Source organism: Crocuta crocuta, unplaced genomic scaffold, assembly GCF_008692635.1.
Source record: "Crocuta crocuta isolate KB4526 unplaced genomic scaffold, BGI_CrCroc_1.0 scaffold77, whole genome shotgun sequence".
NCBI classification, from domain to species: Eukaryota; Metazoa; Chordata; class Mammalia; order Carnivora; family Hyaenidae; genus Crocuta; species Crocuta crocuta.
The window spans coordinates 3,066,537-3,088,975 of NW_027532172.1; the positions used below are offsets into that span (position 1 = coordinate 3,066,537).

The 22,439-nt window shown below is 49.4% G+C and overlaps 1 protein-coding gene across 1 annotated transcript in view; it reads right to left on the bottom strand.

Moving 5' to 3' along the window:
• Positions 1-22,439, bottom strand: part of CDCP1 (CUB domain containing protein 1) — a 55,564-nt gene that overhangs the window by 3,203 nt on the left and 29,922 nt on the right. Inside the window, exons 3-8 of the mRNA XM_077777285.1 lie at positions 17,364-17,726; positions 15,970-16,338; positions 6,627-6,848; positions 5,463-5,843; positions 3,305-3,670; positions 1,052-1,139 (exon numbers count right to left, since the gene is read on the bottom strand). Of these exons, the coding sequence (XP_077633411.1) occupies positions 1,052-1,139; positions 3,305-3,670; positions 5,463-5,843; positions 6,627-6,848; positions 15,970-16,338; positions 17,364-17,726 (1,789 nt within the window). The remainder of the gene's footprint in view (positions 1-1,051; positions 1,140-3,304; positions 3,671-5,462; positions 5,844-6,626; positions 6,849-15,969; positions 16,339-17,363; positions 17,727-22,439) is intronic.

A 22,439-nucleotide genomic window follows, 5' to 3' on the forward strand; every position in this document is an offset into this window, starting at 1 on the left:
GCCAGTGCTCGTGATTCTCAGGCCAGAACTGGGGCAGTTCAGAGATGGAGGTAAGAGTTGGATGCTCCCCTCACCCAGCTTCCTCCCGAATAGGGGCCCAGTGTTAACACCGAGATTTCAGATCTGGGTAGAAGAGCCCGCACCCCAGACAAGGAAGTTTCCTAGAAAAACCATAAAACGATAATTCATAAAAAGAAGTCCTTTCCCCCCGCCCTGTGCGATATATGTACAACCTCATCTCATGGAAAAGAGGCGTTTCCCTGGATCTGCTGTGGGCAGCCCATTCCTCATCAGCGCAGACATTTCTAGAATGTCTCACTATTAGTCAGGAATCTGGGCTGTGTGGTCACAGCTCCGGTGAATAAAAAAATTCCTTTTGTCTTGTTGGAAGACTGAATCGTGCTAAGGAAAGCATCCCTCCTCCCCCGCCCTTCCCCCCCCTTCATGGCTTTAATCAGAAATACAAGCAGAACTGATCAAATCTGGTAGCAGCGCATATTAGGTCTAAAAAGGTCAACGCTTTCCTTTCATAAAACAGCAGCCGCCCCCCTGAGGGGGCGGGAGGTGAGACTGAGTCAGATAACTGGGTCTTCCTTCCTCTCGCCCACAGGGCTAGCTTTTTGGTGCCTGTCTGGAGTCCAATACACAAGCATAAAATAGTTTAAGAAACTGGAGGACACACTGGGGGACAGCATGCATCTACTCTCAAGGGGACAGAGGACACAGGCCCAGAGGCCAGGTGTGGCAGGCCCGATGTGATCGTTTTCCTGCTAAGGTCACCCCTGTGATGAGTGCCGTCTGATGAGCAGACAGTAGGTGATTCACAGCTGACGTGTGCTGACACATGGTGTGAAAACTGCAGGCCAAAATGTCACCAGCCATGTTTTCTGTTATTTTTTCTTCCCCCTCACCTCCAAGCAATATTATCTAACACCGATCCTCCGGAGAGGAACCGGAAGCAAAAGAAGTCCATAGTTTACGACAGCTCTGGTCTGTGTGACCTAAGGAGGCATCAGGGCAGCTGAAGATGGTTTTGAGAAATTCCACCTACTTCTTTTTCACAAGGCAAATGATGAGTCCGAGGGTTACCAGCAGTAAGGCGCCACCTCCCACGATCACGGAGACGATGACAGTCAGGTCTGTGAGCAGAGACATGAGGGAGAAGGGTGAGGAGTTGGGGCATCGGGCCGATGATTAACTGGAGGAGACAGTCTCCAGAGACGGCCGCCATCCCTTCCTTCCCCTCCCGGTACACACACGCTGCTCCTCACAGTAAGAGGGGCCCACTTCCCTCCTTCTCGACTCTTCCTGACTTGCCGGTTCTGGGGCCTTCTAGAGGCCTGGCAACGTCTTGCGCTTTCTGTCTGAGGGCAAGCCAGTAAGACACATGGAAGAAGTCTGACTACACTGAGGCCACCATGCTGTGAGGAAGCCCAAGCCAGCCGTGTGGAGGCTCCATGAGGAACACACCCCGAGGAACCTGGCAGAAGGTGAGTATACCAAGGCTCCAGACATCTGTCCCCAGGTGAACCATCCCAGCCAAGAGCAGAGAAGAGCCACCCTGCTGTGTCCTGTACAAATTCCTGACCCACAGACTTGTGAGCAAACAGAATGGTGTTCTGTCTAAGCTACTAAATCTTGGGGCTGTTTGTTACGCAGTGATAGAACTAAAACAAACTGGGGGCCCTACCAGATCCACTCCAAAGGCTACTCTGGGCCTACCCCTGGGTGTGTCCACCCGGTCCCCACAGCCTATGTGGGAGAAGAGAGCAGAGGGGTGGAGTGAAAGCAGGGAGTCTAAAGTCAGCAGTGAAGGTGTTCAGGACAGGGTTGTTTCATCTATGCTGTTCTTTTCTTACAGTTGTAGAAGAAAGGAAATAAATCAGACAGGGAGCCCCACACCGAGCAGGGATTTAGAATTTCGTGCTTGTTCAGCAAGAAAACAAAAGGTGAGGTTAAGAGAGAAAGAGAAATAAATGGGGCGCCTGGTGGGCTGTCAGAGGAGCATGCAGCTCTGGATCTTGGGGTTGTGAGTTCGAGCCCCCCCCCCCCAGTGGATGTAGAGATGGCTTAAGTAAATAAAGTTAAAGAAAAAGTAGTAGAAATAAATGACAGAAAATGAATGTGAGAGTCAGCAGACCCAGGAACTAAGCTGAGAGTATGGGAGAACTTCTCACTTGTGGTTTTTCGTTCCCCATTGTTCTCTTGCTGCTACCCAGCGGTGTGGTCTTGGGCAGACACACAGTGTCTTTGACCACCAGAGAGGGAAGGGGCCGGGAGAAACCACCTCCACGCTCCCTTCTGGTTCCAACACTCTGCGGTGCTCTGTGACTGTCTTGGAATAAAGGCAAATGTGGCCCTATCACAGGGGATTTGCCGCACATGCGCTTCCTTGCTGGAAACTCTTTGGTGGATTCTGCGATTCTGAGCCTAAGGCCAGCCCCCGAGGGCGTTTTCCAAGGCTTCACCGGACTTGGTAAGAAACGCCAGCACCAAATATCTATGTCACACTTTCCAGGTCCCCACATGTGAACCCTCAATGCTGACTTCCTCCTGATACTTCGATGAGGTAGTTATTACTATCCACCCTCTAAAGACAAGGAAGGTTAGAAAGTGAAGAAACTTCTTTCTCCTGGGCCAGAGAGAGATTAATGGTATATGATCGTGGCAGACGGACAATAAAAACCCACTAGTTCTCCCCCTCCCTGAACCATGTCTTTTACCATGTGACTCTTGCAGCTCCTCCCACCAAGAAGTGGAGTTGATTTGTCCACCCCTTGACTTCAGGCAGGACAAAAGAATTCCAGGGGAGGTGGTGTGTGAGTTCCTAACGCAAGCATCAAGAGACCTTGCAGGCTCCCCCCAGATTCTCTTGGGTCTCTCTGCTTCAGTGAGAACAAGGCGCAGGCTGGAGTGTAAGGGACTGTGGGGAGGAGAGCCAAGGAACCGAATTATTGCTGCTAACTGCAGCTGGGCGCCAGACCTGTGAGAGTGCATGGCCAAGATCAACAAAGTCCTCTAGCTCTGTGCAGCTGCCCATGGGTGCATGAGCGAGTGACCCGGATAAGCCCAGTTCAGACCAGAATCGCCCAGCCAACATGTGAGCAATAACAAATGGCTGTTTTTAAGCCACGGAGTTCCGGGGTTGTTTGTTATGTGGCATTGCTGATGCAAAAGCCGACTGATACATGGAGAGCCCACACTCAAATCCACGTCTTCGGAGTCCCTCCCAGGCTTGAGCCCTAGCCTTTGGCCGCCCATCTGCTATCTACCACCACCCGCACGAGAGCTGGCGGGCCCTTACCTATAGTCCTGGGGGTAAGCAACACCCAGAAGAATAGGTCCAGCTGCTTGCCACTCACAGGGCTGCAGTTGGAGATGTTAACCCAGAAGCTGTGGTGGTGGAAGCTGGGCTTGGGGAGCACCTCGTCCTCCAGGCTGAAGATCTCCTCGGCCTTGGTCCGCTGCTCCTGGATGATCATAAACGCACGCCCCGTCTGGCAGACGACGCCGGTCCGCTCCTTGAGGAAGGTCAGGCAGGCCACCTGGCCCGTGGGCACAGTGATGTTCCAGGACACTGAGGTGAGGGATGGCAGGCCCCGGTCCCAGTTAGGGCTCCTCAGGTAGACCTTGCTTTTTGTGTCTGGGGTCACTGTGAAGACGCCTTCCTCTGCAGGAAAGGGGAGAGAATCCACACAGATGTCTCACTGAGCCAAAATGGAGGGAAAACGGCGGAGGAGACGATGTTCAAGCGTCTGCACTAGTGTCGTTCAATAGAGCTCTCTGTGATGACATTAAAGTTTCTCTTTTAAAAAAAAAATTTTTTTTAATGTTTATTTATTTTTGAGAAAAAGAGACACAAAGTGTGAGCAGGGGAGGGTCAGAGAGAGAGGGAGACACAGAATCCAAAGCAGCCTCTAGGTTCTGAGCTAGCTGTCAGCACAGAGCCCGATGTGGGGCTCGAACCCACAAACCGTGAGATCATGACCTGAGCCGATGTCAGACACCCAACCGACTAAGCCACCCAGGCGCCCCGACATTAAAGTTTCTCACAGGCTCACCTCATTTTGCTATGCTTTGCGGCTCCTGTGCTTTTTACAGGCTGAGGGTTTGTGGCAATCCTGCACTGAGCAAGTCTGTGGTGCCATTTTCCCAACAGCATTTGGTCACTTTGTGTCTCTGTGTCAGGTTTTGGTGATTCTCACAACATTTCAAACGTTTTCATTATTATGTTTGTTATGGTGATCTGTGATCAGTGATTACAACTTACTGGAAGCTTGGATGATGGTTAGCATTTTTTAGCAATAAAGATTTTTCCTTTTTTTTGCTTACAAAAACTTTATTTTTATTTATTTTTATTATATTCATTTTTGAGAGTGAGACAGAGCATGAGTGGGGGAGGGGCAGAGAGAGAGGGGGACACAGAATCAGAAGCAGGCTCCAGGCCCTGAGCTGTCAGCACAGAGCCTGACGCGGAGCTTGAACTCACGAACTGTGAGATAATGACCTGAGCTGAAGTCATCTGCTTAGCCGACTGAGCCACCCAGGTGCCCCATGTTTTTATTTATTTTTTTATTTTTATGTATTTTTTAAATGTATTTTAAAAGTTTATTTATTATTGAGAGAGAGAGACAGAGCACAAGCAGGAGACGGACAGAGAGAGAGGGAGACACAGAATCCGAAGCAGGCTCCAGGCTCTGAGCTGTCAGCACAGAGCCCAATGTGGGTCTTGAACTCACAGACTGGACCTCAGCCAAAGTTGGATGCTTAACCACCTGAGCCACCCAGGCGTCCCAGGGCTGATCTTAATCTTATGGCCAAAGATTCTTCTCCTTCCCCACTCAGACCTCTGGGAACAAAGTACGAAGTGAACCTCAGATAAAAGTCTTGGCTCGGTGCCTGGGTGGCTCAGCTGGTTAAGTGTCTGTCTGACTTGATCTTAGCTCAGGTCATGATCTCAAGGTTCATGGGATTGAGGCTTGCAAGTGCAGAGCCTGCTTGGGATTCTCTCCCTCTCTCTCTGCCCCTCCCCTGCCTGTACACTCTCTCTCTGTGTCTCAAAATAAACTAAAAAAAACCCCACAAAAAACAAATCCACACAAGGATTTTCATGCGAACACCTTAAAAGTCCAGGACTCGGGAGGTTTGTTTGACTCTCATTTATGCTCTGCCTGCTTCCAAAACAGACTCGAACCTGATTATTTGTTCTCCCGCCTGCCACCCGTCACCCCCCACTGTCAGAGACTTATTTCTGCCTCCCGGAATTTTCCACGCTAGATTAACGGCAGACTCAGGAGGAGGGCTCCCTGTCTTTCACATTTCTAGCACGAGCACTAGTCCACAAAACTACCCCTTCTCTTCAAGTTGACAACTTAATCAAGACGATCGCACACCCAACAGGGGACGGATGCCCACACGAGAAAGGGGCAGGGAGACGGGGAGACAGAGGGAGACATCCTTACCTTTGAAGTACGGGATAAAGGACACGGTCAGGCCCCGCCTGGAGGCCTCTTGCTGGAAGCCAGGGGCGAAGGTGCGGAGGGTCACGGAGACGTTCTGCTTCACCTGGATCTGCCGGATGGAGCCTCCGGGGCAGAAGGAGCCGAAGTACAGGTCCTGGCCGGGGACCGTGCTGGCCACCAGGTAGCTGAAGCTGGTGTTGCAGACCTTCTCGGGCGTGTGCTGCTGCAGCTTCTGGGCGGGCACCAGGGCCAGGCTCAGCCTGTCCTTGGGCACCAGCAGCTTCCAGGAGAAGTCGTGCAGCTGCACAGGCAGCTGGAGGATGTCCCCGGGCACCTGGAGGGAGTAGGACCTTTTGTGGCAGTACCGCTGGTCCGCGCAGCCTGGAAGAGAAGGGCTCGTGGCACCAGGCAGGGAGGAGACCGGCAGGTGCATCCTGCCCAGCCCTCCAGACCACCCCGGGCTCTCTGGCTCCCCCCGGCCCCCTGCCGTGGGCGGGTAGTTTTATGCAGTGGTCAGAGCAGGGCTGGAGTTGGGGAGTTATCAGCTTGCATCCCAGCTTGGCCACCTCCTGGCGGGCAGGCTGCTTTGCGTCGTGTGGCCTCAGCTGCTTCATCTGCGGAAAGTCTAAGAGCATCCACGTCGGGGGTCATGGTGGCCCAGCAGAAGGCGGGGGGACTATGCATTTTGCTGCCCTCCAATCATCAAACATTTATTAGGTGACTAATAATGTCCAGCACCACCGGGGGCTAAAGGGACAAAAAAGTGGAAGAAGCCACAGTTCTTGACCTTGAGATGCTCAGTCTCATGCAAGAGGTGATAGGTGTTTGGTGAGCGTGGGGGCCGGGGGCACGTGGATGGGAGAGGCTGGGGAAGGCTCCACAGAGGAGAGATCTCATCATTCTGGACGGCTGGGCAGAGGGGACCAGCATGGACGTGGGAATGCAGCGTACTTCTGAAGGACACCATTGCACCTGAGGCTCTGGTCCTAGAGGGGCCCATCTCCACCTCCCTGTTTGCGTCTTGGGCGCCCTTGCCTACCCTGCACGGCGGGGGACATTTCTGATCAGACTATTTATAACCTACTCAGTGGACCCCATGGAGAAGATGGGGAGGGGCGGGGAGAGCTGCCTACGGCCCCGGAGGAGTGCGGCAAGGGGACGTACTTATGGTCTTCTCCGCGTTTATCCACAGGCGCGTCAGGTTATCACAAAGGAAGGAGATCTTGTGTTTGGAGCCGGACGTCAGGGTGAGGTTGGTGCTGCAGGTTCGGGACTCCAGACACACGAAGCAGCCGGGGACAAACTTGCGGCTGAGCCTGATGGGCCGCGGCTCGATGGTGAGTGACATGGCTTGCTCGTTACTCAAGTCGACCACGTAGATTTTATCTGAAACCACAAAGAGAAAACAGGCCTGAGGCGTGGATCAGTGGCCACTGGTGGACGGGCAAAAATGAGCACTAAACCTCTCCTGGCTGGAAACAGCCTGGGTGGCTCAGTCGGTTAAGCGACTGGCTTCAGCTCAAGTCAGCATCTCATGGTTCGTGAGTTTGAGCCCCGCATCAGGCTCTGTGCTGGTGGCATGGAGCCTGCTTGGGATTTTCTCTCCCTGTCTCTCTCTGCCCCTTCTCCATTTGTGCTATCTCTCTAAATAAATAAATAAACTTAAACAATTAAAAAAAAGAAGAGAGAACGTATAAGAATTCTAGGAGACATTGAAAAAGAAAAATAATGGACTGAGTTACTACCACTGCTTAACTGCTTTTACTCTTTCAAATTCATCTTAGTTCTTGTTCATACACATGCACGTGAACATTTTCACCTATGTAAAAAGTATAGTACACATACAATTTTATACTCAGCTTTTACTTTATTACTTTACATGGCTTTAATTATTTTTCCAAGTAGTCTTCATATTTACGCATCTTTGAAAATCATTTATTTAGTGGCTGATAATTAACAAGTGAGACTCACCATAATTTACTTAAATACCTTCCTGCATAAATATTTTTAAGTTTATTTATTTATTTTGAAAGAGAGAGGAGGGAGATGGGCAGAGAGAGAGAGGGAGAGAATCCCAAGCAGGCTCCATACTGTCAGTGCAGACCCCGATGCAGGGCTAGAACCCACGAGCTGTGAGATCATGACCTGAGCGGAAACCAAGAGTTGGACACTTAACCGACTGAGCCGCCCAGGCGCCCCTCCTGTATAAATATTCTCGTGTGTAGTAATTAGCAGCAGTATGCCATTAATGCAGGGAAAGAAGATTCATAGATATTATATTTCTTCCTAGATATTATTCATAGATATTATACCCATTGATATTATAATTTAGTCTCTAATAAATGCTATCTTTCAAACAAGTGAGAAAAAGATGAACTACTCCTGGTTGGGCCAGGAGAAGAGTCTCTCCCATTAGTAAAAGAATCCAAATTAGACTGGTATTTCAAAGCAAAGAGAAATTCCTTAAAGATGTGAGTGAACACAAATTATAAATGAAAAAAAAAAACGTTTAGGGGCGCCTGGCTGGCTCAGTCGGGTAAGCGCCCAATTTCAGCTCAGATTATGATCTCATGGCTCATGAGTTTGAGCCCCGCATTGGGCTCTGAGCTGCCTGCTTGGGAGTCTCTCTCTCTCTGCTCCTCCTCCCGGCTCCCCCTACCTACACTCTTTCTCTCTCTCAAAATAAATAAACTTAAAAAAAAGTCAGCACATCAATCTTTATTCAAGCCCCGTGTTCAGCTTAGCACTTCTCTAATTTAATGCAAATAAGATCTTTGGTTCAAAAACTTCCCTTTACCAAGGAAGAAATGCCTATCTTCTGTTGGTTGGAGGAGGAGTGTCCCACGGCTGCTTGGTAGATCTGGGGCTGGAGCGGCTTCTCCCACTTTTAGCCCCAGTTCTGGAGGTGACTTGCTGCCAATTCCTGGGCCTTTGAACATTTCTTCTTGGAGTTTCCCACTGTGGGGTTAGATTCTGCACTTTCGGGTCTGCTGAATCAGTTACCCGTCTATGTCCCACTTTAGGAAATGTTAGACTATTGCTTCCTTTCCATTTATCATTTCCCTTGGAATTTATGCTTTTAGAAATGTTTTAAAAGCCATTCCAGTGTGGGTGAAGGAGGAAGCAAATCTCTCTCTGATGGGAAGTCCTCATTTTCCAATTGTTTGTTTGTTCTTCCCGCCAGAAAGGGAACTTCCTGGATCTCCATGACCTGCGTATCTGGCTCATGGTAGAGACTCCATTGTGTGTTAGGTTGTTAAGCCTCATGATATCCTTGAGAGGGAGTGTATCAGTCAGCTCAGGCTAAATTAGGCTGCAGTAATGAATGGTCCCCAAATCCAAAGCGTTAGAATAACAAAGATTTATTCTGCATTCAGCTTATACATCCATTGAGAGTTGGCTACAGCTCTGGTGCCTGTCTATTTTTTTTAAGTTTCTTTATTGAGAGAGCGAGCGAGCACAGGCAGGGGAGGGGCAGAGAGAGAAGGTGAGAGAGAATCCCAAGCAGGCTCTGTGCTGCCAGCTCAGAGCCCTGTTGGGGATCAAACCATAGAAATCTTGATTTGAGCCAAAAACAAGTGTCAGACACTTAAGCAATTGACCCACCCAGGCACCCCTCTGGTGCGTATCTTTTAAAAATTTTTTTTAAATGTTTTTTATTTTATATTTGAGAGAGACAGTCACAGAGAGCAAGCACGGAAGGAGCAGAGAGAGATGGAGACAAAATCGGAAAAAGGCTCTAGGCTCTGAGCTGTGAGCATAGAGCCTGATGCAGGGCTCAAGCCCATGAACCGGGAGCCATCCAGGTGCCCCTATTTTCTCCATTTTATAAACTACAAATTTGAAGCTTAGAAAGGTTAAGTAATTTTCAGGGAGGCCTGGGTGGCTCAGTCGGTTAAGAGTCCTCTTGGTTTCAGCTCAGCTCATGATCTCATGCTGCACTGACAGCACAGAGCCTGCTTGGGATTCTGTCTCCAGCTCTCTCTCTGCCCCTCCTCTACTCACACTGTGTCTGTCTGTCTCTCCCTCAAAGTAAATAAATAAACTTAAAAAAAAAAAAAAGATTAAGTAATTTTTGTCCAAAGTCACACAGCTTGCTAGTAAGTGCCCAAAGCAGTCTGACTCCCAAACCTGCTAATCACTAGCTGCAGTCTCCCTTTGCTTTTTTGACATATAATTTACATATAATAAAATGCACAGATCTTAAGTTGTTCAGTTTGATGAATTTTGACAATTTTATATATCCATTGTATCTATCACCCAAAGCAAGATCTAGAACATTCCTATTATCCCAGAAAGGTCTTCTGTGCCCCCTTCTAGTCAATTCTGCTTGACTCCCAGTCATGCCCCTCGAAGGCCGCCGCTTCCTGGTTTCTATCCCTGTAGACATCACACATTCTGGAACTTCATATAAATGGAATCATACAGTATATACTCTCCTGTCTGGTTTTTCCCCCTCAGAAAAATGTATTTAAGGCTCATCCATGTAGTTTTGTATATCAGTCACTTTTTCCTTCTTATTGCTGAGTGGTATTCCATAGAATGAATATACCACACTTATTTTTTCCTATATTGATGGAGATTTGGTTGTTTCCAATTATGAATAAAATGGCTGTACACATTCTTAAAAAAAATTTGTTTTTAAATGTTTTATTTATTTCCAAGAGAGAGACAGCGTGAGCAGGGGAGGGTCAGAGAGAGAGGGAGACACAGAATCTGAAACGGGCTCCAGGCTCTGAGCTAGCCATCAGCACAGAGCCCGACACAGGGCTCAAACCCATGAACTGTGAGATCATGACCTGAGCCGAAGCTGGATGCTTAACTGACTAAGCCACCCAGGAACCCCTAAAAAAATTTTTTTTAAGTTTATTTATTTTTGAGATAGAGACAGAGAGAGCAGGCAGGAGAAGGGCAGAGAGGGAGAGAGAGAATCCCCCAGGCAGAGCCTCATGTGGGGCTCGAACCCATGAACCGCGAGATCATGACCTGAGCTGAAACCAAGAGTCAGATGGTTAACTGACTGAGGCCCCCAGGCGCCCCTGTACATATTCTTTTATAAATCTTTGAGCAGATTTACGGTTTCGTTTCTCTGGGCTAATTACCTTGGAGTGAAATTTCTGGGTCATAGGAAGGTGTAAATTTGTGAGAAACTGCCAGATCGTTCTCCTAAGCGATCGCACCCTCTTACCCTTCCTGCCAGAAGCACGTGAGGCTTTGAAGGCCCCTCGTTCTCGCCGACCCTTGCTGTTGCCAGCCTCACTTATTTTAGCCATTCTGGTGGGTGTGGAAACATCCTGTGGTTGTACAATTCCTCTTTCCTCTGAGGCTTACTGTATAATGAGACACCCAGTGGTTCGGCCAACACAGAGAGCGGATGTTGTAGAGAACAATCCGGATTCTGGGCAAGTCGGATCTTGCATTGTGGGGGGCTTCAGGAGGCCCCTGGCTCCATGCTAACACACTGCCCACATCCCGTTCTTTGGCTCTGCGTCCGCATCTCATTCCTTAGTCATCTAACCTGATTCTGTCCATACTCAGTCTGGTTGGCTCTCAAAGTAGTTGAAGGGTCAGGGCGCCTGGGTGGCTCAGCTGGTTAAGCGTTTGACTTTGGCTCGGGTCATGATGTCACGGTTCGTGAGTTTGAGCCCTGAGTAGGGCTCTATGCTGTCAGCTCGGAGCCTGGAGCCTGCAGCCTGCTTCAGATTCTGCGTGTCTCTCTCTGCCCCTCCCCCACTCACGCTGTCTCTCTCTCTCTCTCTCTCTCTCTCAAAAATAAATAAACATTAAAAACAAAATAGGGGCACCTTGGGTGGCTCAGCTAGTTTTGGACGTCCAACTTTGACTCAGGTCATGGTCCTGCGGCTCGTGGGTTTGAGCCCCACGTCGGGCTCTGTGCTGACAGCTCAGAGCCTGGACTTGCTTCAGATTCTGTGTCTTCCTCTCTCTCTACCTCTCCCTTGCTCACACTCTGTCTCTCTCAAAAATAAATAAACATTAAACAAAATTTGTTTTTAACATTTTTTATTTATTTCTGAGAGAGAGACAGCATGAGCAGGGGAGGGTCAGAGAGATAGGGAAACACAGAATCTAAAACAGGCTCCAGGCTCTGAGCGAGCTGTCAGCACAGAGCCCAACGTGGGGCTCAAACCCATGAAACCTGAGATCATGACCTGAGCCGAAGTCGGATGCTTAACTGAGCCACCCAGGCGCCCTACAAAATTTTTTTTAATAACTTGAGGGGTAGCCACAGTAAATTTATGCACTGCCTCAGCTGTCAGAGCAGGATGGAAGTGTGCACCCCTCCCCTCTCACAGATGGGGTGCTTGCAATGGAAATGTCACTATTTACATTTGCAAATCTACAGAAAGAAAAGACATATTACTCTGTGTCTTCTTTGTGCTTTGACAAGTTGCTTCACTCTACCCAGGCCTGGAGGAGGAGGGGTAGGTGTGACAGAGAGACCTCCGATTTGCTCAAGGCTACAACCTGATGGAAAGTTTCTCCACAAGAGAATCAGCAGGTGTTTCCTCTCCGTAAAAAAAAACACCTAAGCTGGAGGTTTGAAAAGACACCTTCACCTTAAAAAAAAAAAGACAACCTTTCACTACTTTATACTGACACCGTGGGAACCCCTGAAGGGATTAGTTCATTGACTGAAGGTTTGAAAAGGCCCCTAATCATTTTTGTGGAATCTGTAGAGATTTTTTTTAAAGTTTATCGTATTTATTTTGAGAGAAAAGTGGAGGAAGGGCAGAGAAAGAGAGAGGGAGAGAGAATCCCAAGTAGGCTCTGCACTGTTGGCACAGAGCCCGGCATGGGGCTTGAACTGTGAGATCATGACCTGAGCTTAAGTTGGACGCTTAACTGACTGAACCACCCAGACCCTTCTTTTTTTTCTTTTTTTTTTAATTTTTAAATGTTTATTTTTGAGAGAGAGAGAGGGAATATGAGCAAAGGATGGGCAGAGGGAGACAGAGAGAGAGAGAGAGACAGAGGATCTGAAACAGGTACTGCCTTGACAGCAGTGAGGTTGATGTAGGACTCAAACTCACACACCGTGAGATCATTACCTCAGCCAAAGTCGGAGGCAGCCCATTGAGCCACCGAAGGTGCCCCTGAGCATCTGACTCTTGATCTCAGTTTAGGTCTCGAGCTCAGGGTTGTGGGTTTAAGCCCTGTGCTCCATGCTGGGCATGGAGCCTACTTAAAAAAAACAAAACCAAAAAAACCCCCCAAAAAAGAAAGGGCCTGGAATGTGCCAAAAACTGTGGTAGGTGTAGGAAGATAGAGGAATAAGACAAGGCTCCGGACTGGGAGGAGGTTAGCGGGACAGAGCTGTGTAGACGGATAAATACAACATTGTGATGAATGCAAACCCCCCATATGTGGACTCTTGGGGCACACACTCTGCTCTGGGCGGCTGTTTCTTCTACTGGGGGCAAAGGGCGGTCAAGTGAAGGGCAAGGGGCCCTGGCCTGGGCTCAGGGAAGAGCAGCAGGAGGAGGCCTCAACTGAGGACCAGCCCCAGGAGGTGCTCCTCCACACTCTCTGGGGAAGGAAGGGCAGAGGCTCCTACTGCAGGACTCAGCCTCTTGAAGCAACCCCACAGCTTCTTCCTTCTCATTTCCAAGGCCAAGAAAGAGCAGAAACAGCACACGGACTAGACTCCCTTCCCGTGGCAATGCTCTCAAACACCTGGGGCCGCCTGGGTAGGATGGAAAGTGCCAGGCTCTGCCGTGAGCCCTCCCCACCCCCGAATTCCTGCCAGCCTCGAACCCCACGGCACACAGACCACTGAGAACTCCTAGGAAGTGACCTCCTGCATCCCACAAGTCACGTCTCTGCTGGGTTACAGTCTATCCCTGAGGACAGGTGCTGGGTCTCTGATCTAGAACCCTGCAGGGTAACACTTTAAGGGTGCTTACCATCCGACAGGCACTGTATTACCTCATTTCATCCTTAAAGCACCCCCAGAGGGTGGGCCCATCCTATTTTAAGATGAGGAACTGAGTTACACAAAGGTTAGATGCTCTGCCCACAGTCCCATGGCATGTAGGGAAGCTGGGATTCAAATCCACGCAGACAGATCCTACTTTATGGGAAGCCGGGACACCGCTCAACGGCTTTAACCTGCAGCTAGCGACTCTTTACTTACCTCGAAACTAAAGCCAAACCCTTCTTGACGCTGGGTAAAGCCTGTTTAACAATCTGATTAGTTGCAGAAATCAACGCAGCTGATGTTCTAGGAAACACAAAAAATCGCCAGCACTCACCATAGCTGAGATCATAAACAAATCCCTGTCTCCTAAATTCAAACCCACACCGTTTCCAGATTCTTGTGTGGCGGTTTGTAACATTCCGATGATACAATTGTGAGAGTGGGATCATAGTAGTATGTCAGTAAACACACACGCACACACACAGACACAATCAATGGACACACACACACAGCTACACCTTCTACATGGTTATTATAAGTCAGAAGCCATCTTGGGTCAGGACACATGGGGTGGGGGCGCCTGGGGGGCTCAGTCAGTTAAGTGTCCAACTCTTGGTTTTGGCTCACGATTCATGAGTTCCAGCCCCTGCATCGGGCTCTGTGATGACACTGCGGAGTCTGCTAGGGATTCTCTCTCTCCCTCTCTCTCTGCCCCTCCCCTGCTCATGCTCTCTCCCTCTCAACATAAATAAATAAAGTTAAAAAGGATATGGTGGGGCTGTAGCTTCCAGAGACGCCCAGAGGGCAGCCCCTTGGGCGGGTTCCTCCCCACCCCCCCCACCGCCGTCACTTCCCAGGTGTTTATCAGCTCTACTAAAAACACCTCGGTCCCACTTAATTCCACTCTGAACTCATATGGTACCTTTTTTTAAAAGTGTATTTCTTTGTTTTGAGAGAGAGTTGGGGAGGGGCAGAGAGAAAGGGAGAGAGAGAATCCCAGGTAGGCTGTACGCTGTCAGCGCAGAGCCCAGTGTGGGGCTTGAACCCACGAACTGTGAGATCATGACCTGAGCCAAAGTTGGATGCTTAACCAACTGAACTACCCAGGCGTCCTTCCTTTTTTTATTTAATAAAAATTTTTTAATGTTTATTTATTTTTGAGAGAGAAACAGACAAAGCATGAGCAGGGGAGGAGCAGAGAGAGAGGGAGACACAGAATCTGAAGCAGGCTCCAGGCTCTGAGCTGTCAGCATGGAGCCCGATGCAGGGCTTGAACCCACGAACTGTGAGATCGTGGCCTGTGCTGAAGTGAGATGTTTAACCGCTGAGCCACGCACACGCCCATCGTCTTGTACCTTTTATTTCAACATCCACACCACTCTCCGCGGAGCAAAGTTTAAGGAGGCACTTGCTCCCAGGGGCTGACCTTGTACTTACATGACCTTGAGGGTGAGCACTTCTAGAAGGCAAGTAAGTGCCTCAGAGCAGCGTCTCCTTTAATGCTGCTACCCGGGCACGTGGCCTCCCCCTAGTTCTGGCCTTTTCTAGGTTGGTGGCATCTCAGTAACTGTGTGTAGAGTGATGTAACCCCCCACTTGGGGTTCAGAATGATCCAGAGCACAGACTCTGGGGTCTGGGCTTGCTCTGCTCCGGACAGGCTACGTGATGTTGGGCTAGTTCTATGAGCAACCTGGGCCTCCTGGTTTTCCAGCAGTAATTGAGGATTACTGCCTACCTTTTAGGGTTGGAATAAGGATTAGCTAAGGCTGTGTAAGTAGTTGCTTACATCAGGGCTTGGCACAGAGTGTGTGTACACAGTATGGATGGGGCGCCCAGCCACTAAGATAGGGTTCATTGTCATAGCTGATGGTGACTGTGCAATATGCATCCTGATTCACATCGAGGGTCAAGACATGTGATACAGAAAGAAAGGAACCTCCTAACACTTTCATTAAAAACAACTTAGCCCAGGGGCGCCTTGGGTGGCTCAGTCGTTAAGCGTTCAACTTTGGCTCAGGTCATCATTAGGCTCTGTGCTGACAACTCAGAGCCTGGAGCCTGCTCCAGATTCTGGGTCTCCCTCTCTCTCTGCCCCTCCCCCTCTCGTGCATGCACTCTCTCTCTCTCAAAACAACTTAGGTTGAGGCCACCTGGGAGGCTCAGTCGGTTAAGCGTCAGACTCTTGGTTTCAGCTCAGGTTATAATCTCATGGTTTGTGAGTTCGAGCTCCACATCGGACTTGGCTCTGACAGTGTAGAGCCTGGTTGGGACTCTGTCTCTCTCTGGCCCTCCCACATCCTCTCTCTCAAAACAAATAAACTTAAAAAAAACCAAACAAACGACTTGGCCTGAACGCAAGTCCGCATTTGCTTCTCAGTGTGGGCGTTCACCAGTGAGCTTGTCTTACTGGCCAGCAGCACACGTCCTGAAACTCTTACAGGGTCCAGAGTTCAAGTGTTCCGGAAGCCACAGGTGAGAAACAGAAAGGGAACCTCGTGCCAAGCGCACTCCCCAGGAGGGAAAGAAAGAACTGGAGGCGGAGGGGAAAGGAAAGCGGGGCTCACTTACTGCTCTCATTTTGCGGATGTTGGACCAAAACTTGAAATTGTAGCCGGAGGATCCCTGGGTTTTGGGCATCTTGGTCACAGCCCTGGAGAGAGAGGTTGAAGTTCCCAGCCATGTTCCCAGGCTGCTTGTCGCCCAGCTTGAACACCTCGGGGTTGGTGGTGGAGCCCGGGATATAGTATTCCACCCTCTCCTCCTTCTTCTCGCAGTTGGAGACGTTGAAGTGAAGGAAGGAGACGCTGGCCCGCAGGTGTGGGGGGACCACAAACTGCCACGTCATGAGCTCGTCCTCAGGGAAGCCGTCGGGGTAGTTGGCAGACATCAGGGTGGCAGAACCTTCGCCTTCGAACACGGATTCGATGATGCACAGTCCTGTTGGGGGCGGGGCCCAAACGAGAAAGAGGGGGAGGTGATGAGACCTTGTGCAGGTTGTCCGTGGCTGGTGGGCAGCGGGGTCAGGAAGAGCTCAGCTCTGGAGCGCTGGGTCTGGTCTTACCCTCGCTAAGGACACATCGGTGGTNGCGCCTGCCAGTTTCCTCGTAGCACGGCTGATTTCAAGCCACCAACGTGACATGAATGGGGAGTTGGGGGCAGACGCGCAGTAGCTCGTCACCATATGGTGTCCGCACTGTAGAGGGACAGTCAGCGTAAATAACCTCAGGAGCACAGAGAATGGTAAAATGTGGTGAAATAATTAGGAAGTGATGAGTTTTGAGCGCGCGTTACCTTTGTTTCTAGAGTAACTGTAAGTTTACACAGTTTTATTTTTATTAGCAGCTCAGTTTAAGCCTCAGTTCACAAAATTCCTGAGCATTTAACACCCGGCTCTGGCCAACCACTGACACAATCACAGAAAACGTGAAAGGGCTAGAAGGCAGGACAAAGAAATCAGAAACGGGGTGAGGAGAGGTCTGTGGGGCCAATCCCACTGCGTGTTTTGAAAACAAACCTCACAGGCAACAAAGGACCAAGAGAAGAGAGTGGCATCCTGGTTTGTTTAGTAGGGGAGGGTGACGGGGAGCCTGGGGCGCTCAGTCAGTTAAGCATCCGACTTCGGCCCCGGTCATGATCTCACGGTTCGTGAGTTCGAGCCCCGTGTCGGGCTCTGCACTGAAGCTCAGAGCCTGGAGCTGCTTTGGATTCTGTGTCTCCCTGTCTCTCTCTCTGCCCCTCCCCTGCTCACTCTCGGTCACTCTCTGTCTTTCAAAAATGAGTAAATGTTAAAAAAAAGAAAAAGTAGAGAAGGGTGATCACACCAGGAGAGCCACACCACTTGCAGAAGAGAGGCGTCTTCCTTCAAGATATTCACACCAACACTGCCTGCCATCTGACGGTCCAGAGCAACGGGGATTTTGTGTGTGTTTCAGCCTCACTGGGGACGGAGGGGGTGTGCTCACGTTTTATAGAAGACCGGTTTGCGATGCTGAAGCCAGAGACGTTTCTCTTGTGGAACCACGGCAAGTGCAAGGCCATTTTCACCCCTTCTTGCATTTTGATGCGGGACACAGTGCCGTTGCTGCAGAAGGTTCCAATCCTGACCACGGCGGCGTCGATGCGGCCGCTGATGTTGTAAGTGACTCCGTCCGGGCAGCTCACGCCCGGCCCCACCTGCCTCAGGCGAGGAGCCGAGAACTGCAGCTCGAGGCCGATACTCTTGTGGGCTTTGACGTCCCAGACGAAAGTTCTGTTGAGGGTGGGCAGCACCGAGGTTGAGGGCTGAAGCGGGACCTCCCCGAAGGGACACGGGCCTGACATGCAGTCTGAAACACAGTCACAAGAGCAAGCTGGTCACAAACGCTACAGGCCACTCACTGCTCCTCTCCACTCCTGTGGCAGACGTGGGGCCGCCAGGCAGGCGCACCCTCTCCTGGCTGCGTGAGTGTTGGCGGCCAATAGCTCACTCTTCTCTGGGGAACCGCCTCGGCTGGGGGAGCCCCCTTGGGCCAAAAAGCCTGAGAGGTCATCCTGCACCTACCCGCCCCTTCTTCCACCTCCTTCTGCCCCCTTCCCAATGTCCCAGGATGGCTAGCAGCCCAAGGCAGAAGTGAATAAGCCAGACCTCCCTGCTTCGTGTCACACAGCCTGGGGTTGGCGCTCCGATGCCAGCATCAGCCTGTGGTTACACCATCTAAAACCACACCTTTGCTTACTTCTTCCTTTGGCTCTACCCCGCTTTTCTCACTGCTTCATAAGTTTCTTCCAAGCACACTCTCTCGACAAATGACTTAAAAAATCCCCGTGTCGGGGCGCCTGGGTGGCTCAGTCGGTTAAGCCTCCGACTTCAGCTCAGGTCATGATCTCCCGGTTCAGAAGTTTGAAGCCGGCATCGGGCTCTCTGCTGTTAGCACGGAACCTGCTTTGGATCTTCTGTCCCCCCCCCCCGTCTCTACCCCTCCCTTACTCGTTCTCCCTCTTTCTCAAAAATAAACATTAAAAATATTTAAAAATATTTTTTTTAGGTTTTATTTTTTGAGAGACAGAGAGACAGAGCACGAGCAGGGGAGGGGCAGAGAGAGAGGGAGACACAGAATATAAAGCAGGCTCCAGGCTCTGAGCTTTCAGCACAGAGCCTGACATGGGGCTCGAACTCAGGACCCATGAGATCATGACCTGAGCTGGAGTCGGAGGCTTAACCAAGTGAGTCACCCAGGTGCCTCTAAACATTAAAAATATTAACAACAAAAAATCCTCGTGTCAGGCTCTGCTTCCAAACCAAACGCAAGTCACCTCCTCGCTACAGTGTTTTCTAGATTTAGTCACTGCAGTTCAGTCGGTGGGCCTCGACTCCAGCCTTCCTGGAGGCCAGATGGAGGCCCTTTGCAATAGAGCCTGTGCTATGGGATATCTATCCCACTTCCCCCGGTCTGAGAAAGTCACGGTTTCACAATTTTTAAGGCACACTGCCAAGCTCCACCTTTCAAAACTGCTTTTCCCGTCGACATACCAAGTACGCTCTGAACGCCCAACCCCCTTAACGGCTGGAACCCGGAGGCACAGTTATGGACCTGCCTGGCGGCTGTAATGTTGGGGTTTTATTACCACTGCAGTTGACATTTTTTTTTTTTTAAAGGCCAGCAGCTGATGACATCCTTTGATGCACTTTTGTTTCCTAAGTCTTTTAAATCAAAGCAAGAAACCCTGCTCTGGAGGAGGGAGTAAGCATGTGGAGGAAGTGACAGAGAGCAGACACAGAACAGCGAGGCTGTCATCGTCCCCGGCAGGGAATCAAGGGGACCGGTGCCCTGGCTCCCGGCCACTCTAAGGGGACTCTTCGAATCCTTACTGCTCCCTCCAGTGGGGTCTGAAAGTGCCGGCAACGCGAAGCAGGATTACGGGAGACTTTCAGAGCTGTCTAAGGAGCTCCGAGGTCATTGGCACCCGAACGGTCATTGTTGCAAAGCAGTCCTGGAGTCTGGGTGACAAGTGTGTCTGCAATGCACGACACCCCAAGGGGAAAGTGTCTGGTCCACCTGAGTTCTTGCCAGCAAGGTAGGCACGTTGCCTAACCTACGAAACAGGGTTAGATAATAGGGTGAGGAAGTTGGCCAGCATAGCTTTTGTGTGTGGGTAAAGAGTACCTATTCTTAGGAGCTCATGGAAACTTCATGCCATGTAGTCACTTCTTTCCAGGCTCGGCAGCCACGCCTCCAGTGTGCCCAGGGCCACATGGATTGGCTTCCCCTGGGCTCCTGTGGGATCCCGTCACCCTAGTTAGACAGCGGTCTTCGTTTTTATGCTCTGGCACATTGGATGTTAGGGTTGTAAGAGCTTTATTCCACGAATTGTGAAATGACACCTCTTTCTGTGCTCTAGAATAGGGAGGGGGTCAGCAAATCACAGCTTGTGGGGCTGGTCCCGCCCAATACCTGCTACTGAGAAGAAACCCGTGGGATGTCACTGCCCTTAGTTTACCTATTATAAGTGGCTGATTTTGTGCTGTTACAGGGCAGAGATGCTCTGAGATATCTACCCTCCAGGCTTTTACAGAAAAGGCTTGCCAACTTCTAGAATTTTTTTGGGATCATGACCTGAGCCGAAATCAAGAGTCGGGCACTCAACCAACTAAGCCCCTAGAATGGTTTAAATATTATAGAAATTATCTTCTCCCTGACGTATTATAGGATCCTCTGTGAAACCATCTCTAATAACCCAAACCCCGCTTTCCTCCATCTTGCATATTTTTTCCAGTCTCCTTGGTTATTTACCGATTTGGGTTTCTTACCTTTCTATGAGTCAATCTGGCTCACTGAATTTTCCCTGAAAATCATTCCTTTTATTCAGATTTTCACATTTATTAGCATAATGGTGTACACAGTCTATTTTAGAAATCGCCTCTGTAAATGTCATGAAAGCAACGTTTAGCCTTTCAAAGCTGTATGTTTGTATTTTCTCTTTCTTTTTTCCAGGAGACTAGTCAGAGATCTATTTAATTAGTCTTTACAGAGAACCACACTTTAGCTTTAGTTACCAGATGGAGTTTCAAAGCTGCAGGTAAGCACTTTAATTTCTTTTGTTTTTCTGAATGTCTTCTTCCTAAGGTTTATCTCTTTTCTTGCTTATCTATTGCCTGATTCATTTATTTTCAATGGAAAGCAAAGAAATTTCTAAAATATTTTAATGTTTATTTATTTAATTTTTTTATTAAAAATTTTTTTTAATGTTTTATTTATTTCTGAGGGAGAGAGAGAGAGACAGAGACAGTGTGAGCAGGGGAGGGTCAGAGAGAGAGGGAGACACAGAATCTTGAAGCAGGCTCCAGGCTCTGAGCTGTCAGCACAGAGCTCGACGTGGGGCTCGAACCCTCAAACCTGAGATCATGACCTGAGCTGAAGTCGGACGCTTAACCGACTGAGCCACCCAGGTGCCCCAGCAAAGACATTTTTTGAGTATGGCTTTGATTGGATCCCAAATAGTGTTCTCATTGTTGTTACTACATTTATGTGCCTCGTTGGCATGCCCACCTTAAAATGATTAGGAAATTACACATGTAATTCTTTCTGCCTGGTTATTATATCTCATGTGAATCTCTTCGTCCCAAGTTCAAGTTGTGAGTAATAGCAATAGCAATAATACCAAAGAGAGTTTGTTGAATCCTTGTGTCAGACATTTTCAGTGATTAGTTTATTTCACCCTCATGAGAACCCTATTGGTTGGTGCAATGACTCTTACTTTACAGACTAAAACCCCAAGTCACAAAGCAGTTAAGTGACTCCTATGAAGCCATGTGATGAGCTCAGATGACCAGGAGCCTGAAGCTTGAAGCCAGACCTAGATCCCTAAGCCTCAAAGCTTCTGTTTTCCTCAGCGTGCTTTGCGGACTCACCTCTCCATCTGTATCTGCTCAATCCGCCACTCCTTTTCTTTTTTAAAAAAATTTTATTTTTAAGTAATCTCGGGGCGCTTGGGTGGCTTAGTCGGTTAAGCGTCCGACTTTCGCTTAGGTCATGATCTCGCGGTTCGTGGGTTCGGGCCCCGCGTCGGGCTCTGTGCTGACTGCCAGCTCAGAGCCTGGAGCCTGTTTCAGTCTGTGACTCCCTCTCTCTCTGACCCTCCCCTGCTCACGCTGTCTCTCTCTCTCTCTCTCCTAGAAATAAATAAAAAACATTAAAAAAAAAATAAAGTAATCTCTACATCCAACATGAGACTCAAACCTACAACCCCGAGATCAAGAGTCACATGCTCCACTGACTCAGCCAGCCAGAAGCCCCTCCAATTCCTTTGTCTTCTGACACCTTTCCTTTTTGCTCCTCGTCGGCAAAATTTTAGCTTAAAATGAAATTAGTTTAAATTTGAATTAAATTAGCTTTAAAGTTCCAGTTTAAAAACGTTAAACTTTATGGGGCGCCTGGGTGGCTCAGTCAGTTGAGCGTCCAACTTTGGCTCAGGTCATGATCTCACGGTTTGTGGGTTCGAGCCCTGTGTTGGGGCTCTGTGTTGACAGCTAGCTCAGAGCCTGGAGTCTGTTTAGGAGTCTGTGTCTCCCTCTCTCTCTGACCCTTCCCTGCTCACGCTATGTCTCTCTCTCTCTCAGAAATAAATAAAACATAAAAAAACCCAAAAACCATTAAACTTTAGTTGAAAAGCACTTTGGCACATCAGCTGGAGTATCCCAGACCTGAAGATCTGAAGCTTTATCAAGAAACAGTGTGGTGGATGCCTGGGGGGCTCAGTCGGTTCAGTGTCCGACTCTCGATTTTGGCTCAGGTCACGATCTCACGGTTCGTGAGACTGAGCCCCGCACTGGGCTCTGCGCGGACGGTGCGGAGCCTGCTTGGGATTCTCTCTCTCTCCCTCTCTGTCTCTCTGCCTTTCCCTCTCTTGTGCATTCACCGTCTCTGTGAGTTTCTCGAAGGGCTGTTTTGGAGATTCAAGAACTTAACCTGCGTAAAGCACTTAGAACCATCTGTTGCCACATAACAGCTAAACAGTGTGGACTTTCAGAATAGATCTTACCTCTCTAGCATTAGAGACCG